General features: G+C 36.6%; 2 protein-coding genes across 5 annotated transcripts; both read right to left on the reverse strand.

Annotated features, from left to right (window-relative positions):
* Positions 1 to 201: 201 nt before the first annotated feature.
* Positions 202 to 6,339, reverse strand: LOC113679832 (uncharacterized). Of its 4 annotated transcripts, none has more exons than XM_089204974.1 (8): positions 5,382 to 6,339; positions 5,222 to 5,237; positions 4,996 to 5,109; positions 4,352 to 4,433; positions 3,676 to 3,803; positions 2,893 to 3,011; positions 2,711 to 2,761; positions 202 to 567 (listed from the first exon to the last, which is right to left on the reverse strand). In XM_089204974.1, exons 1-8 carry the CDS (start codon positions 5,607 to 5,609, stop codon positions 442 to 444), a joined length of 864 nt encoding a protein of 287 aa, XP_089061100.1. In that variant the 5' UTR covers positions 5,610 to 6,339; the 3' UTR covers positions 202 to 441. The 4 variants fall into 4 exon arrangements, with proteins under 4 accessions (XP_089061100.1, XP_089061102.1, XP_089061101.1 ...); XM_089204976.1 differs by lacking the exon at positions 202 to 567 and adding an exon at positions 722 to 1,780 and having other exon boundaries at positions 2,649 to 2,761; positions 5,382 to 6,335; XM_089204975.1 differs by lacking the exon at positions 202 to 567 and adding an exon at positions 722 to 1,780 and having other exon boundaries at positions 2,698 to 2,761; positions 5,382 to 6,334.
* Positions 6,340 to 7,030: 691 nt separating this feature from the next.
* On the reverse strand, positions 7,031 to 19,264 carry LOC113679824 (ceramide transfer protein). Its single transcript, XM_027196797.2, has 14 exons — positions 18,804 to 19,264; positions 16,633 to 16,749; positions 15,709 to 15,819; positions 14,935 to 15,112; positions 14,272 to 14,549; positions 13,664 to 13,756; positions 12,857 to 12,946; positions 12,470 to 12,547; positions 11,912 to 12,001; positions 11,718 to 11,786; positions 11,177 to 11,240; positions 9,490 to 9,707; positions 8,748 to 8,874; positions 7,031 to 8,608 (listed from the first exon to the last, which is right to left on the reverse strand). The coding sequence occupies exons 1-14, from the start codon at positions 19,041 to 19,043 to the stop codon at positions 8,481 to 8,483; spliced, it is 1,881 nt and encodes a 626-aa protein (XP_027052598.2). The 5' UTR covers positions 19,044 to 19,264; the 3' UTR covers positions 7,031 to 8,480.
* Positions 19,265 to 19,362: the final 98 nt, after the last annotated feature.

Below are 19,362 nucleotides of genomic sequence, written 5' to 3' on the forward strand. Positions count from 1 at the left end.
TGAGAGGCTCTATTTATCTAACAAACGGATGGAGCGTGTCTCGTTAAGGTCTGCATCACGAAATCTACTTCCTCCACATCTAATTATTGCTCAAGTTGTAGACGCTTATTTCATGGAACATTTTGGAATAAAATATCTATAAAGGAAAACGACCAAATTAAATAACAGTGCGCTGTTTTTCAGCCCCCCACCACCACCTCCCGTCCCGCCTGGTCTATTACTATTGTTACAATGAGTAACTACAGATACACAAAAGACGACAACTTTGTAATCAGTTTTGCTGTTCCTGAGGTTGCAAAACTTGAGCAAACAACATTCATTAGTAAGGAAATGAGCAGCAAGCTGACTCGTCTGTCTGATAATCCTCCGTACTTCCCAGTTTCACAAACGAGCAATCATTTGTTACTTCCGTGACGTTACAAACACACATCAGTCATATCGTCACCTTGGGTCTCTTTCATCTGACACCGACGGCAATTTTACGGGTTGACGGTAATCGTCAAAAATACCGCAGCTTTCAACCTTGAAGAACAACCTGTATTTGTCATCCAAGGTTATAAATAAAACCTGATGAAAATAAAAAGTTTCTTTGATATCATACCATAATCAAGAAGGGGGTTATTATAAGGATCAGATTAAATTTGATCAAGTTACTTCATTCGAGAGTTTTCGTGCGGAATCTATACACTTGTTTTGGTGCAAAAACAATCCTTGAGCAAAAGAAGATTAAGTTTCTTTTAATAGTGCTTCCGAAAACAAGGTCGTTAATGGTACTGAGCTATAAATATCTATTTTCATGATTTTATTAACCTTGACTGCAAAAGAGTAAGGTAACTACGTAAATGAAAAGGTTTGCAATACAAGCGATTTTACAGCCAAGGTCACAGTTGGAAATTAATCGCTCATAATAAATACTGTTACAAATCAACTATTAGACAATGAACATTGCTTTGTATCCTGACTGTCATAAAGCAAAGAATGGATATTTGTTTTCCTATGTGGGCGTCAAGATTGACTCTTTTGTGAGGGATCACCTAACCCTGAGGTAATTTGTTTTCAAATTGACAACTATTGGTATTCCGTTAAATCAAGGACACGCTTTCCTCACGGAATAAAAACAAAAGAATTTTGTTACTCTTGAAAACAGCAATCCACGGTCTTCAGCTGGATATTTTAAAGTTCTTCTATACGACTAAACTGCAGCGGAACACGAGATCTTTACGTCGAGGAATGCGGAAAGATTCATTACCAACTTGCGATACCCTTACTGCAATACAGCCCTTTCATTTAATTAGCACGAGATGTTTAGAAATTGAAACCAGTCTGAAAAATCCCAAGGTCACAAACACATCCACGTGGTAAGTTGCGCTTTCAACAGACGCCGAAATACGTCATCAGGCAGACTTTCCAACTGGCTAACCAATTCCCTATTTTGTTGACTCACGTCAAAGTTTCGCAGAATCCTTCGCACACTGTGCATAATCAACTTCAAAATGGATACAATATGGGTAACTGACCACACTGTGGTAAATATGTAAAATGAACCTTCAGTTAGGTTAAAACTTGTCCTAGTTGTAGGGAAATAATAAGTCGCTAGATTGAAATATACGTAGTAAAGCTTAATCATGTCTTTTTCCCTGGTAGTTAATTCTTCTTATTATGCCGAGCAGGTTGCGTGACATCAGGGAACCTTCTTTAAAAACTTGACAGTTTCAGTATTGGTTGCGTGAGGCTGATTCCACTGATGCTTCATTCTTTTCTATTGAGCTTTGTTTGGCTTCTATAATAATAAACGGTCACTGAAATTAGAGGTGCCTTCTGCGTTGTGAGATGGTTCGTTCTCCGCTTACGGTTTTAGCAGCTTTGATCTTTTAACCTCATTCAAGTTCTTACCCCTTAATACGTTGAGGGGGTTATCAGCTTTTTCTCCCATCTTCTTTTTTCCCTGTTTAGGTTATTACTCGTGGTTTACTGGTGTTTTATTTAGAATTTTCGTAAGGGAAATGCCTCATAAGTTATAGAGGCTTGTGTATGTCAATGATATGAGTGTTCAGATACGTCATTCTAAAACCGGTTTGATCTGAAAGCTTAGAACCAAAGACATTAGTCGAGGCAACCAAATGAATTAGACATCAGTGTTGACATACCCTGATCCGGTCCAATAACAAACCGCGCTGCCGGAAACGACAAACAATTACCGAATTCAAGAGGGTGTGGGAAATAAAACCTTACATACTAAACATCATTTGTGTTTCTAGATCTATCTCTTTAAGGTTGATATTATTGACAGAATGTAAAACATGACCATTAAATGTCAGTCAGTCTTGGCAAGAGATTGTGGTTTCATCGAATACAGAAGAACCCCGCTAACTCGAATTCCCAAAGGAAACGAAAAATGGTTCATATCATTCGAGCTCCAGTTTTAAGTTAATTTCCCCAATAAGCGCCTTCAATACTAATGCAAATTGACTTAATTACACTGCAATAAAGGACATCAAAGCGTAATGGATTCGCAAGCCAAGTACAACTTTCAAAAGCCAGTCCTAAAAATTGGTATGGAATTTTGGAGGTCGGGTCTTAAAACAAGATGGAAAACGGTATACTTTTCTCTGCAGTAGGATCAGGACTTTGAGAAACGGCTAACGCACCCCTTTCAATAATCCTGAGGAGAACCCCCTTCCTCTGGGGGATACTCACGCCTTGAACCTACCCGCAGGGTCTCTCTGGTCAGTTCTGCCTGCCTATCGTTCTCCTCTTGTTGCTGTCGTTTCATGCGAAAGAAAGAGCAATTTTTATTTAATCTTCTGCACGTCATAGTAAATTGAACTTTGCATAGGTCTCCCTATGGGTAGGAAGTAAAAAATGCTTGAAAAAACAAGGACAAAAGCTCACCATTAACTTGTTTAAAGCCGTCGATTCCTCTTGCTGTTTCTTTTGTTCTTTTCTTTTACCCAGCTCTGCTCTTAGGTTTTCAAGTTTCGACTCATTCCCCAGCGATCGAAGACGTTCTACTGTCATGAAAATGAGAAGCAGGATGACGAAGTAAGTACATGCAGAGAACTAAATTCCATCGAAAACGAAGGTCAACTACCTCCCCTGCTACGATGTGTCTTACACTTATGCAAAGGTACGATATGAGTCCAAATGGCTAAAACCCTGCAAGATGAATGACAACTCCTCAATTGATAAAATCAATGCCACAGTTAAAACAGTATCCGATCAAATATTCCGAGTTTTGAGTAAGGTTAATGACTTCTCAGTTTATCCCGGTGAATTCATTCACCGGTGATAAACTCAATGTTTCTCAATTATTAGTTTTACGTCCTATTTCATCATGAATGAGTGCATTCATGGGGGGAACTTTGCTTACATTATTATAGCAAGGTATTGATAAGCATACCACTGTCAATGATCTACCCCATTTTTCGCCTAGCAAAATTCAAAGATCTTTTTACATCATGAATGAACGCATTCATGGGGTGGAACTTTGCTTGCAATATTATAGCAAGGTATTGATAAGCATACTACCGTCAATGGTTTACCCATTTTTCGCCCAGCAAAGATCTTGTATGTGTTTCTATTATGCTGGAATTTAACCAGAGGTCATTCTTTACTCGTTCAAGGAAACATATTTGAATTATACATTTTCAAAAATTAAAAAACTATTTATCTTACACTCTTCGCTGAGTTCGGTATTTTTGGCTTTTTGTTGTGTTATTCTCCTGTGGACGGGGAGCTTTCTCTTGTATTCTGCCACTTGATGGGTATATCCTGCCATTTTTGCCCTATATCGTTTGTACAATCTACGACAAGGGAAGATTTAACTCAAATTAAACTCGCGCTGCGCGCTCGTTCGATTTAGAAATCTCCTGTATGATTTCAGACCTAACTTGAAAGTGCACGAAAGATGACTCAGTTCTGATTGATTAAGATGAATGCAGTTTTTTCAAGTAATTTCGATGCAGAAGAGAGTTTATTCGGTGCAAAGTAGTAACAAACCAGACTGAACAATTTCTTGAACTGTTTAGCCGGATTTTGCACTTTGTTGCGTCTTAAAGATGTAAAAATATTGCACCCGAAATCATGTGATTACCTATCAATCAGTACAATTATCATAATAAACCCAATAGTGACTCGATCAATCGCATTTTCTTTGGCTCCTTGTGATGTTTTCTTTTTATCTGTGTGTTTGGCTGTTGTGATTACTTTAGTTTTGGTATTACGAGAATCAATCGAAATGTTCTTTAACGAACTCCAGATCAGGAGATTCCATATTTTGACATGAAGCTATTTTCTCAAAAACTCTTTCACGTGCCGGAAAGTGGTTAAGTTATTTTGATTCATTGCTTACTCTCTGTCCCTCTCCAGTTTATCATTTGCGATAGCAAGTTCCTTTGTTAGTTTCCTCTCGGATGCAACAAGGGCTGAAATATCTAAGAAGCAAGCACGACAGCACGATAGATAGGTATAAGTACACCATTGTAGAAGGTTCAGGAGGTAACAACTTTTTAGACGTGTTCTAAATTTTTTTTACAGCTAAAAGAAAATTAAAAAAAGGTAAAAATTGTTATTTTGACCAAACGCACAAAGAAACTAGTAGGGTTTGATCATGAATAACAGGTGTGATTTTGGTGGTCTCTGAACAAATTATACCTACTTATGAAGAAAATAACTATGTTCTTTTGCTGCTTATCTATTCCATATTGCACTCGCGACCATATAATTGCCTGTACCGTTCATTACCATCATTATTTATTTCTCACAGTATTATTGTTGATGTTGTTCTTGCTACTCTCATCATATGATTTTATATTATTATTGTTATCATCATTATTCGTACTCTTATTATTATTTGTTTTTATTGAAAAGAAACCCAGTTTTTTAGCACTGAATGTTTACCTAGATTTAAACAGTGCGAGAAGACCCAAAGTGTTGTCTTGGGACCCCAAATAAACCCCTGCGGCGACGCAAAGTCAAGTTTAAAACACAAAATACCTTTGTCAAGTTCTTCACACCATGCCTTCTTTTTGGAAACCTCTTCGTCCATTGAATAGATTTTTCTCGAAACAGCTGCAAGGTCTGACTTTACAGAGTTAATCTTTAATTGAACTAGTAGAGTTAAGATTATTAGCGACTAGTTCAAGATACCTTCGAGAACAGTGCTTGATTGTCAGTAAAACAATTTCTGTTTCAAATCTGAAAGTAACGCAGAAATTTTTACCTTGGTAGCAATTATCCTGATTGTGCCAAATATGAATGAAGCAAACAAAAATACAATAAAGTTACACCGTGAATGCTCAAAAGGGTAGTAAACTACATTGAATGAATTTCATAATCAATAAAGCTTCACTCGAATAAACCTTACGCGTCGTTTCAATTACCTTCAGCCGATCACGAACTTCCTGTCTCTGACTAAGCTCGTTAATCTGTTGCCTCTGAGCGACAGCTACTTCTCCTGCCAAATCTGGAAGGGTCGCTGCCTCTGTACGACTTGCATTTATGACGTCTTCAGTGGGAAAATCTTCATGTCCGCTTGTTTGCCCTTCCTTTGAATTTTGCATTAAATGGTCTACTATCCGAGTAGGTTTCGGTGGACTAGAAAGTTCCATGTCTGTCTGATTCAATGGAAGTTTTCTAAGAGGAAAAGAAATCTATGTATTTTGTTTAGAGTTTGCAGATCCAGATAATTTCCCGCCAAAATACAACGCGGTGCACCACACACACTTCTTATCTCCAGGCTTCCGCTCGGCCTGAGCTACAATCTAGAAAGATTGAACCAATATATAAAATAACTTTGCGATGAGTAAAGGTATATGACAATTGTACGTACGTGAGCGTTACGATCTAGGAGCCTCTGAATATAAAATATACAGATTTGAACTAACATCACTTTGCGAAAGCAACGGATTAGAGGGTCTAAATTGGTGCTCAAGAAAACCAAATTTTCAGGTGTGAACATATTAGAAAACAATGAAATACAAATCAAGCATTTTTATTGATTCAGTGACAATCCTGTGGCCAACACTAATTCCTATGAGAGCTGCTTTTGCGCTTCCAGTGAGTGCTGGAAAGGATACTGAAAGCTCAAGGCACTAAGTAAGGCGGGGGAACTATCACTAACCTGGAGCATCACTAGCTCCGATCACTTACAACAAACATGCCTTTAGTTAACTCTGTTTTCTCCCATTATTCCCAAAGGGAACTTCAAGCCGTGAACCTATTTAACCCCTTAACGCCTAAGAGTGACTCGCTCCTAATTTCTCCTGACAATAGCAACACTGAATCACGCATTAATGTCAGAAGAATAAAGGAAATGATCACCAATTAAAGAAACTTGATTGTAAGGCAAATTCTCCTTGTTAGCACATTAGTAAATGTACATAGAACAGTATGGAGAATATGCATACTGATGTCAGGGTGTAAAGAGTTAACAAACAAATTCCATGTTGCCGTGCGTCTGTTCAGTGAAAGATCACAGATGACGTCAAAATATGGTGTGAATGAGCACGTGGCGACCTGTGTCACTGATGTTCTTGCCACAGTAGTACGCCTTCCGTGATATAAGCATTAAATCGATTTGTCTCATATTATAAGAATCGTTAATAGTGATGTCATATAACGCTTGTCCATCAATAACCATGATAAAGAACCAATCAAAATGCGTACATGATTAAGGTAATTATGACTATTAAGTAATTAACAAAACAAGATGTTTAGATTCTACGCACCCAACGATTACGCGGCCAAGTCTAAATACGAGACTGACGCGTATAACTACCAGAGCCTAGACCAGTTTCCGTTGCTCTGACGACCAGGAGTATTGCTAAGTCTCCCCCCCTCCCAGAAATGCGTCAGGCTTTCTCCCAGCAGTTCACAGGTACACATTTAAACTCCTGAGTGGAGAGATACATTATGGGATTGAACAAATCACATTGACCAACCCAGATTTCCAACCCTGGTATTTCGTTAAGCAACCGCATCCTTCATATGTACCACAGCGACAATTTACAATCAACAACAGTCGAGTCAGTGGCAATCATTATCGAGTTTTTATTTAGATTCCCTGACAAAACAACATGTGCGTGCTTTCTTCAAAACCCGTCCATATTCATTCATTAAAGTTTCCATAGAATTACGTCCAAAACAAAAATTCATTCACTTCTTCTTTTTCTTTTTTGCTCGGTTAAGTTCTTGCGCAATAAATATTGATCATAAAGTTGGACCTTTTAGCATTTTAAAGTATATTCATTGCAAAATAAACTATTTTTAATTTATCTCACTGTAAACAATATTCAATCAAGATCTTATTTCGCTGACTTCATTTCTTACCAAGGAGTCCACGAAATAAGTCCGTTCTAAGTCATTGTAAGTCTCTATTTTTTGACGCTATATCTTTTTTTACAAATTCGTCACATCTGCATTATTCGAGATAAAAGTAAAAACCTGTACATTCAAATTCGTATCTCGTTGCACTTTCCATAACTTATAGGGTATTTACTGTAAAACTAAGAAGCGCAGGCGACGCCTTTAAAATTGCTTAATTGTAAAAAAATTTGTCAATAACCACAATAACATTCAACTTAATTTGCAGGAACGTTACAATTCGAGTATACAAGACAATGATATTGTCATCTGTTTCAATTTTTTGCAAACCCCACCCACACCCTTTCCTTTTTGGTTTAATTTTTTTACCTTAGTAGTGTTTTTCAAAACTAGCAAATGTTTTTCGAGAGGTTTTCTTTCTATTCAAAATGCATTTCGATTGAGGGCTGTGAAATTCAAAATCAAAATCTCGACAGCCGATCAGAACAGAGCTAAATACAAAGCGGAGCCAATACAACAAGAAAACCGCATTGCGTGAGAAAACAAGGGCGACCAAGTTGTGATTGGTTGTGATCCTACATCTGATTGGTCGAGAGGGTGGCAAGAGCGTTCTAAACCAATCACAGTGCGTAGCACAGCAAAACCAAAGCAACCCGCGTCATTTTAAACACTAAATTGAAAATTGCTAGTTTGCAAGAGGCTATTCTATTGTACTCTACAGTAAGCCAAAGTCCGTTGAAGTAGCTTCTCTGAGCTGACATCCAAAGGCTCAAGTAAAGGATCAGGAGCTTTTATAGAGGAGAGTCGTGAACTGTAATTCTAATAAGTACTGTAAAATCGTTTCTTCTTTCTTTGCTGATTTGCTTCACTCACGTTCTCTATCATTACGGCTTGTTTAGTAAGCGTTTTTTTAAATCGATTTTTGTGTAAAAATGCCACCAACCTTGCGGGGCGAGGCGAGCAGAGGTCTTAAAGCTTTATCACTAAATGTTCCAAGGTGTACTTAATAACAAAATTATGTTGGTTCCAAATTAAGTTTTCATCTCCACATCAAAAATGTTCCGTGTTCCGCGAGGAAAATCCTCGTCGACTGTTGACGATATCCATGACCTGGGTTTCCCTTCAAGGACCGTTAAAGTGTACTCCATGTTCTCCACTCACAAGGTGATGGGTTTGTCCTTACACGCGTTTTGACAGAATGAGCTGATTTTTCGGAGAAACTTCGGGTATTCACGTTTTGATACAGCTCGCACTACCGAAGGTGGAGCCCAACCTCCCGGGTTTACTGCAGAAAAAAGAAAAAAAGACAATTACATCACAAAACACAAAGTTAAGACGTAACGATGATTTGTGAACGATGGGAGTTTTTAAGCCAAAATTACTACAGGTTATCATCTAAAAATTCGTTCAATCGACTCTCATACCATTTGCAGTGTAGGTAATTTTGCAGGTTACATGATCTCGAGTAAGCTTCTCCCCCTCAGCTCTTGGTTCAATAAACGTCTGACAATACAAACCCACAACGATCGAAGCGCGTACAAACTTGTTCATCTAAAGTGAGAACAGTCATACATTAGACAATAGCCAGGAGAAAACATTTATGATGGGACTTGAATAAAAGCGAGCCACACGTAGTTATCATTCCAGATATACTTGAAAAATTTCGAAGCAGTAGTCAACACAATACCATTTGGTTGAGTTAGTAGACTAGGATGAGTTTCAATCAAGTGTTTTAAGTAATACGGGATTGCTGTAGTCGTGCAATACTTTGCTCTGTGATTGCCCTAGAAGACTAATTTAATACTCGCTTTTTCTTTTTTCAACCAATCAGATACAAAAAAGAAAAAAGCAACCGCCAATTGCTAATTCGCGGTTTCCCGCGCTTCGGGCAGCTTGCCAGTATTTACTGCGCGTTCTCGTTGACTAACGATAATGTTAATTCCTGATCTGAGACTCATCTGACTTGTCACTGTTATAATCTGGGTTTTCACCTTTCGACTGCCAATTGAGGATTTATCTAAAAACCCAAACGAAAGCAACCACAGGTTTCAGGGTAAATAAATGTAGACAACTTTATGAACGAAACTTTGGTGATAGTTTGGAGCACAAAAACTGAACAACTGTTTCAAATAGTTTAACGTAAAAAATTTCGGCAACAACAAGTACCGGAGCATCCTGATGTTCCATTGAATTGTTGCAAACAATCCACGGCCGTCCAACTTCGTTTTCTACTCTTTCACCAGCATCGCTTAACGGAATTTCCCGAATATGAGAAAGAAAAACTGTATCTCTCTGGGACGATGGCCACACCCGCTTGAAAATCTGATGCATTATAATCGAACTCTCGCTGAGTTGTTCCAAAACTTTTGAAGACTCCAACGTGCCTGTACATGAAATAAAACAACAAATACGACCTTGCTTAATTAACTGAACACTTCAAATTCCTCTTAATGCTCTAACTTTTACTGGTAAATATTTGTTCCCGGATTATCCACAAGTTGGGGAAAAAAAAAAGGTTTTGCTTATTATAAAAGATTGAATCAAATCTTATTTTCTGTAATTAATTTTTAAGGGCTGTTCGAATTTTTTTGTACCTGTAAGTAACTTTATCTATAACCTCATTAATCTATGGAAGTGTATCAAAGAAAAACTGGACAGTTCTGATAGTATTATTCTTATCTGTGAAAAGATAGAGGGGACGCAGCCAGGATAAAACATCTTATGAAATTTAAAAAAACGATCTCTGGCTAAAACTTTTAAAAATACGAGCTTTCGGCTGTTTGCGCTACAGCCGTCAACGGGTAAAATGATAAAATGGTAAAAAATACTAGGTGTGAAGTACAAAGTAACTATTGCGTGACTATTGGCCCAGACAAATTCCAGTCACCACAAATTCCTTGTGGTGACTGTTCATGGTGTTATATTGGTGAGACTGGCAGGGCCTTCAACACAAGAAAGAAAGAACACCTCAGAAATGTGAAAACCGCGGCAAAAGGCTCAAGAATTGCCAATCACGTCTGGGCCAATAGTCACGCAATAGACTTTGATAATGCATCTATTATTGACAAAGGCGGTTTCAGAACAAGAAAAATACTAGAAGCGTGGCATTCCAAGTTAACTCCCAATGCGGACAACAATTCCTGTCCTTTGCCCGGACAATACAACATTCTTTTTAACAAACATTCTTAGTTATCAGCATTTTTAATTTTTTCTTTTGTACTTCACACCTAGTATTTTTTATCTTCTTATCATTTTACCCGTTGAAGGCTGTAGCGCAAACAGCCGAAAGCTCGTATTTTTAAAAGTTTTAGCCAGAGATCGTTTTTTTAAATTTCATAACATTATTCTTATCATTACCATCTTATCATTATTATGACGAGTATCATTACAGTCATTATTCCTATCATTATCATTTTCTTATAATCAATATTATTATTATTGTCACTTCCATTATTATTGTTATTATGATTAAAATTATGATTAAAATTATCATTATTATTACATCATTATAATTATCGTGAGTAGCTGCTACAGGTTGTACTTAGAAGAGTGAATCCTAAGCTTATCATGTAACATGTAAATGAGTATTAATACAACAAAACATTAAAAACTGTGGATATAAAAGTTTTCTTCTTTATGTGCTGCAGACATCTAATTTTATCAACTGAATAGTAACACCAAAATGAAAATCTTATACACGTAAGTTTCATAAAGTATTCTTTACTGACACCTTGTAGTGCCCCAAACGCCACTATCACCCCAAACCACAGCAAGAAGTAGAATGGAAGATTAGATACTTGTTTTGACCACAAAATATTGATGCTTTATAAGTATAATGCAAAATCACACTTACTCTCCCAATCCATGCGAACATCTTTGTCAAAAAAGTAATGAGCCATCTCCCTGGCCGTGACACCCTGTGGGAAAATAAAAACAAAACTGTCTGTGAAGTGCTACTTATTTGCACGTTTACACTCAAGAGGTCTGATATACCGCAAATGTGGTAAACTACCAGGGGGTCATTATAGTTGTAAATTTAACTTGTCTATACAAACAGGAATCACGCTCTTAAAAGTGCATTAAATCCCACAACTTTCAAAGACTATTTCCAATAATTTTTAAGGATTTTCTTGACCCTCAGTCATAAACTTTGTTCTCTAAGAGAATACAAAGTTGTATGTTTGTTGTTCTCTGATAAGTTATTTTCTGCCATTTCCCGAGACATTTCATAGCTGACACTCACACCTCACTACTTTCCTAGCCTGTATAATCATATTGTAGAAATCCACAACTTTCCAAGACATGTATGAAACCTATAACAGCTGATCCAGTGTGAAGTTATGGAGACAACAAGGAAAAAATTGGGAACATTTGAGACATCATCCTCTATGTACCTGCACAATATGGGTAGCCTTCATAGGATCCAGTACAATACCTCCTTCTTCATAATCTCGCCTGTATACCTTTGCCAATAAAAAAATCACATATTACATACTCTTCAAATGAGGGTCTCAGTGTGAGACAGTGCTAAACAGAGGATTAGTTCTAGTCTCAACCAATAATTAAGCAAAACAAGCATCTGGGATACCTTCATATCTCCATCTTCATACACTAAGTTCCAGTTGTGGTCCACATTTTCCAAAACAATTTGTAAGCTTTCTTTTACATGTGCATCAACCTTAAAAGAAATTGCAGTTTTAAGGCATTCATTGAGTGTGTTCTTCTTTTGGTCTCTAAGATCCTTACATGTATTTAGAGTGTACTTACCTAAATTTTGGAACAGTGTCAGTTAACCCTTTAACTCCCATGAGTGACCAAGACAGAATTTCTCCTTACAATATCAATACAATATCAACCAGATAAGCGATGAGAATAAAGAATAATATCAATTTGGGGATAATTAGTTCATCCAATACTAAATATTATTCTCTGCACTAATGTTATTGTATGACTGTAGGGAGAGTTACAAATTGGATCTGGGAGTCAAAGAGTGAAGACAAAAACAAAATGCACTACACAATTTACATCTGTGGATGACTTGAAGTGTTTAACACAATTATGAAATAAATTTGCAAGATTGAATACTTGGTGATTATATTGAGCTGATAAATGTAGTAACAAAATATTAAGTTTAGCACTCTCTCACCTCTGTTTTTAGTCTGTGCGGGGGTTCTTCTATTGTAAGCTCAGAAGGAGGCATGAAGGTGCTACTCTGAAAGTCATTCTGAAACAAAACAAACCAATTTCATTTCAAATTTGAGGAAAAATAAGTAGTTGAACTAAAAATGAGTATGCCAAAGGCCCTTATGAGTTGAGTGGATACCAGTTTGCTGTTTAGAGAAAGAAGAAGTGTAATTTATTCTTTGTTCACAAAAAATGAGTACTTTATTTTGCATTCTATTGCCTTCATCTTTATCCAGTGAACCAGTTCATGACAAAAAAATCTTTAGATTACAAAGGACATGGTAAGGATGCACTATTGTAATAATAAATTTGAAGGGAAGTAAATAAAGCAGATTATCAAAACACCAACCATGGTAGCTTCTTCTTCATCCTGGCGATCAAGAGCAGTTTCTATTGCATCATAGAACTCTTCTTCATTCAAAGCACTATGTGGTCCTTCCTATAACAATATTACAATAGAGGGTGCAAGTCAAGTTTGAAATTAAATTAACAGTGACATAGAAATGACAGAAGGGACCGCAGCATTAAAAGCATGTTTAATGTAAGTGATACATTGCATTATCATTGACTTAACACTCACTTTACATGCACTGACTTAAAGCAGAATTGCTTGTAATCATGCAGTTTTTACATGCAATAACTGAATGTAAGATTGCATGCAGGTGATAAACTGGAACTTATTAACCACATGAAACAAGCAAAAATATTGGCAAGAGTATCATGTGCTGGGTCTCTGTTATGATCTACTTTGTCAACATTGAGGCATAATCATTCTTACTGTAGATTATTAAGGCAGAATTGCCCACAATCTTAAGTGGTTTGTAAGCATACTTGTACCTGTACATGCAATTAAAAGAATCCACTTCAACACTTAACTGTTACATGTATGCATGGGTCCAATTTAACAACCACAAGAAAGAATGAAGAAACAACTGGACATGACAAATTCCTATTAGCAATCAATCAAATTTCTGTCAAAAATAGATAGACATCACACTCATTGGATAAATGTGTTCATATTAAAGAAAACATTAATTTTGTTGAGTATTCTTCACACAAAAATTAACCCAACAGTGTACATTTACATAACAGCCCATGCAAATGATGTGTACAATGTAACAGCTTTAAATACATGAAACTTAAATCAAATCCTTACCTCAAAATCTGGACCTCCGATGAATGCTTGTTTTCTGGCATTAACAACTGCTGATTTTATTGCTGCTTCTGCTTTCTTACGCTTCTCTATTTCCTTGAAAATGTAATGTACATATACAATATATTGTTATAAGGTCATTTCCAAGCTAAAGCACAAAGAGGCAACACTGCGTATGTGCTAGTCTAGTGTATATCATGATTCTAGATGCTACAAAAACTGGTCTAGAAATACTTCCATGACAGTCAGTCAAGGATTCATATCAATACTACAGTAATAAAGGATTAACAATCTTAATGCTTCAATCAACTTGGCCCCGGTCCTTTAAATTCTTTTTTAGCCAATTTGGCTGTCCTTTTTCAGGGTGGCTATCAATTTCTCATGGTAGTATTCATATACATTCATGTAGTTCTCAGGGAAAAGATCGTACTTTGCTCAGCAAAAATAGCTCACTTGCAGGCATACAGTAAGCATGTCTGATCAACTGAAACAGTCAATGTGGAAACAAATCCTAAAATACTTTTGCCATTGATATCATGAAGAATATGAAATAATGCATCTCATGATAAGAAACAGTTAAAGCTCATCTCACAGAAAGATGTATAACTTACCTTGTCCAATCGTCTCTGCCAGTGATCCTCTCTCTTATTCATGATATCAATACAGTGTTGAAGAGTTTCTAGGATACCAGTAGTAGTTGCTTTGAACGTGATAGATTCTCCCCTAAAATCCACCCCTTTGGCATTTGCAATTGATAGAACAGCTGGTGGACTGTCTGAGCTGTCAGATGTTGCTTTCCTGTTGGCTAGGTTACCCACCACTTGATTTAAGGTGGCTGGAGTGGGAGTAGTTGAAAGTTCATCCATTTCATCGTCAGCATCAATATCTACTATAGAATACAAAGGTTTGAGTTACACTTGTACTTCATATAGAAAGGCAACAGAGCTTGAAAAACTTTTGAAATACTGAACTCACACATTTCAAAAATTGTAAGATAAACAGCCCTATCAATCAAATCCATATGAAAATTTTGTTAGATTGCAAATCATGATCCATCTGTACTTTTAGTTACAGATGAATTAAATTCCTGACTATCCCTTTAAAATGTTTACTATAATGTCACCCAAACAGGAAAAATCTGTCAAAATTCACAAAAAGAATTAAAGTGATTCTTTAATGGCTCTCTGAGTGAAAAATGATTCAAAACCCAAAAACTTATAGGAACACTCAGATGAAAACAAGTTTTTCTACATTTATTTTAATGATTAGCATACATCCATCATTGCTGCCAAAGAGATCATGGTCATTCCCTTCCATATGAAGAACTTGTTTGTGATTCCCTCCAGCTCCTGCACAAGCATCAAAGTAGTTTTGAAGAGTGTCTATCTGCTGGCAGACAATGTCTCTGAAGGTCTCAAGTTCCATCAGCTTTTCACGCAGGCCTCTCCCTTTCTAGAAGTGTAAACAGTTTAAAAATTAAGTGAAAACTTCTCCAATGGATGCATATGCATTAGAAAAGGACAATAAATATACAAAGGTCATAAGAAATTTTGCATCTTACAGGTACATGTATTCATGTTGCAATAACAGTGTAATGTCTTAATCCCAGTTTTAATACCCTACCTAAAAGCTAGGTTAAGGGGGTTCATATATTATTCCTTTTTTATGTTCTCTGCCCCTCCCAACCCCAGGCATTTGAGTTTCTGTCATATCCGTAGTTGAATGGAAAATAGGAGTGTTGAAATGTCTCTGGTAGGTACAAATAATTTACATAAGGCCAAAATTGGATGCTTCACTAATTCCCTAACAAAACTCACCCATGAAGTTTCTCTCTTTCACTGAACCCACCCACCCAATTTTACCAAAGAGGAGGTGATGGAAAAGGAAACATTTTTTGAGAGTAGCCCCAAAAGAATACCTTTAGGGCTTACGAACCAACATTTCACCCCAAAAATATTATGTATCATGTAAACGTACATGAAAAGGGTACATTTGTGAGATACAAAAATAGATCATTTCAGAAATTAGTGTATAAACACACAACGTACCTTGAAAGAAGAAGATGATGCTGTTGTTGATAAGCTTGTGACAGATGACAGTGAAAGCATAGAGCCGCCTTTTCTGAGACTTGACTCTGAGCCATAGCCAGACTCTGCTGCCTGAAATGACACAAATAAAAAATAAATAAACAGAAAGCTTGTTTGTACTCAGATTCAGCACTGCCTTGGAGTTTATTTCAGATATTATATTGAATGTTCTCACAAGACCAGAGTCTCAATGCTAGAAATAAAACTATCATTTCTTGAGTGTCTCCTCACTGGAGTTGAGTCAGATCTGTGAGACTCTGAAGGGGTAAGTTTAGAATAAATTACAAGCACAGTATACAAGGAAAGTTCTACAGATGTATGCCTTGATGTATTAGAATTAATGTAGTTCTATCTAGCTGGAAAACAACAGCTTGCCCTAGAACTGTAGGGTTCATATACAATGCAGCATGTTCTATAACTAATCTTCTCCGCTTGAAATGTTAGGGGGAAGGGAAGTTTTCTTCCTGAATATTTCTCCAAAGACAAATTGAACGAAACTTTATCTTGAATTGGAACCTTGTCTAAATCTGTTCATGTTGTAAAGCCCCATTGTTTATTGAACATGAACCATTTACACCAACAGAAACCTGAAAAGCTTTTCATTAGCATATCTTAAACATCAGAAAATGCTTTTAAAGTTGTGTGTAAAAATTATAACACAATTAAAAAAAGGTCAAAGCAGTTTTATAAACAAATAAACAGAAGCTGATTCCACAAGTTTACCTTCAAAATAATGAAAGAACAATATCTAATGTTTACCCAATGAAGTTCAAGTAGTTCTAAATAATTTCTGACCAAAAACTAAACCATGAAATTCAATACACATTTACTACCGTCTGTATGAAATGTATTGACTTAACCCACAAATGACATGCTTGAACTTACCTTTACAGCTTCCAGTCCATTAACCCATTTCTGGCGTTCTTCAATGTCTGGTGCCCTCAAATAATACATACAGTCATTGACACTGACATCAAACCTGCATTCATCAAACTCGTGAGGCTGTTAAAAAAAGGAATAGACACTTCATATACAAGATATTCCATTTAATAATTCAGTAACCACAAGCGACTAATTACAAACAAGGATTTTCTCACGCTCTGCACACATCATCAGTTTCTCAATGTTTGTGCAGAAGGTGTTTGGTATAACTGATTAGATTTTTTCCTTGTCCTCTAAGTTTCCTAATTTTTCATTTTCTTTCCATGTCCATCATAAAGAAAGGTAAACTCAAAGTGTTCAATATACATTTACTTTTGCAAATTTAACAAATTTTCAAACCCCACATCGTTATTTAAAAAATAGAACAGACGAGAACTGAGGTAAAGCAAAAGACAAAGATTGACAAAAAACATGTTGATCCAAAAATAGGTGTGATTGTATCACAACAATCAACTGCAACATTCTATTCTGAGGGATCAGTGAGGACACTTCTGCTGATTAATTTCTGTAGATATAATCATGCAATAAACACCTCTTTTGTTATAATCTTTTTGCATTAAACTGGTGCAATTATCTTTTTTGATTTCAAGAAGAAATAACACTCAAGAAAAACCTTGGTTAGAGTCAACTTGTCAAATGCTAAAAAAAGGTAAATTTGAATGTTCAGTGCCTGCATTGCTGACAACTGACATTGAATGACAGAAGCAATAACTTTGCATCATGAAGAGAAACGGTCCATAAGATGACTGAAAATGAATTAACCAATCTTCTCGACTTTAAAAGACAAGAGAATGTACAAAGAGCTGACCCACTCCAAATAACCTATAAACCTTAAACTGCAGCCTCAGTCCATGGCAATAACTGTTTGTCTTATCTTGCCCTTGTCAGCCATGAGCAAGCTTCTAAATTTCTCAACCCCATCCCTGACTAAACCCTGGTTTACAAAGCTAAGCCAAGAATAACACTGAATGACTGAAGTATTTTCCACCAATAAGACTACCATTTGGAGTTTGCAACCCTAAAGTTTCCTTTATCTTTAACTATCATTGAAACAAATCCACTTTCAAATTGCCATAACAATACATACACAACATCTGCTCTGATATGTATTCAACCACATTTACCCAAATTTCTTTCTTTCTGTCTTTTCCTCTTACACTATTACAGCATCTCTATACTCTGCACTTATGTTCCACCTCTACTTAAAACTTTTTTCCTTTATTTTTCCCCCTACATGGCTACATATTAAAGACTAAATCAAATATATCATGTCATGTCTACCACTGAAGTTTGTTTTTGTAATAGAAGTTACATTCTAAGAAACCTCGTAATTCTCAAAAGCAATTTGTGACTAACAGACACAGAAAAACGCAGCCATACACAAAGAAACAGATCTGTAAACACGAACGCAAGGGCAGTTGTAATTATAAATATTTCATTTTAAGCAAATGAAGATCATCGCAGTATATACTCAACTTAAGCAGTTGAGAAATAAGGCCTGAAAAAAAAAAAATAAATATTTCGCTGGTTGAAATTACTCGGATTAGTTATAGGAAATCTTTTATTTAAGAAAAACAAAATACATGCCGAAAAACGTTACAGAATGGGTTCAAATTACACAACAATAGAAAAAAAAGCTTCAGTAGAATCGTGTTACAGCATGACAAATGCGTGGTCGAGAGTCCGGAATTTGAAAATGCTTTGATGAATAATATTTTAGAGTCACTCAAGTATCACATTGGCTGCCTTTTATAACAAGAATCCAGGCGGCAAATATTTAGAAACAATATCTTTGTACATAGAAAAATTACACTATCATAACCGCTCGGCTGTTGATACGACGTCAAAATAAAGCCAAAACAAGCTGCGTTTTTGTCGCCCTTTGTCGATATCATGAAACATTGCGATGTTCTGACACATATCCGGAGAATTACATTTCTAGGCAGTAGTGGCGATCTCTCGCATCAAGAATCGGTGTGCATTCCACTGGAGTTATAATTCCTTCTATCGTTCGCAATATTGATAATATTGGATTTATAAAATGAACTGCATCTCTTTCGTAAGCTTAGTACGCAATCTATATTTCACTCGCACCACAAAAATTTCGAACTTACTTGAATAGTTGCTTTCGCAACACTCATAGATCCTCGACACCCAAACGCTGTATCAAACTCTGACTTGTAGTAGGACAAAGTACCATTGCTTAAGACGACCCATCTTTCTTGCCATCCATGCAAATAGTTAGTCCATTTTGACAAGGTCCCCTGCAATTCTGGTAGTTGAGGCTGCGAATTACTGCAATCTAAGTCGTCATCTTCTTCGTCGCTTAAGCTTGGTGTGTGTTCCCCAGACATTTTAAACTAACTTAGAAATTTTTGAATCTTCTAACTAATTCTACGGAGGAAACTGAACTGTAGTTCATTTGATATTCAAGCTTTTCGCCGATTCGTGCTCCTCCTACCGAAAGTCCGCCATATTTTGTGTTCAAAGGTTTCGATGTGACGTCATCGCAAGGTACCAGTACCCCCCGTTAAATACTACATTATTATTATGTTACACTTAGAGCACTTTTTCTCCAATTAAAGAGGCAAACGGGGAGGGGGGGGGGGGGTTTGTACAATACTCAAATACTGCAAACCATTTGTGCCACAGCCTTCAAGTCTTAGAAATAAA

This window comes from Pocillopora damicornis, chromosome 4 (genome assembly GCF_964200805.1).
Source record: "Pocillopora damicornis chromosome 4, jaPocDami1.2, whole genome shotgun sequence".
Lineage (NCBI taxonomy): Eukaryota > Metazoa > Cnidaria > Anthozoa > Scleractinia > Pocilloporidae > Pocillopora > Pocillopora damicornis.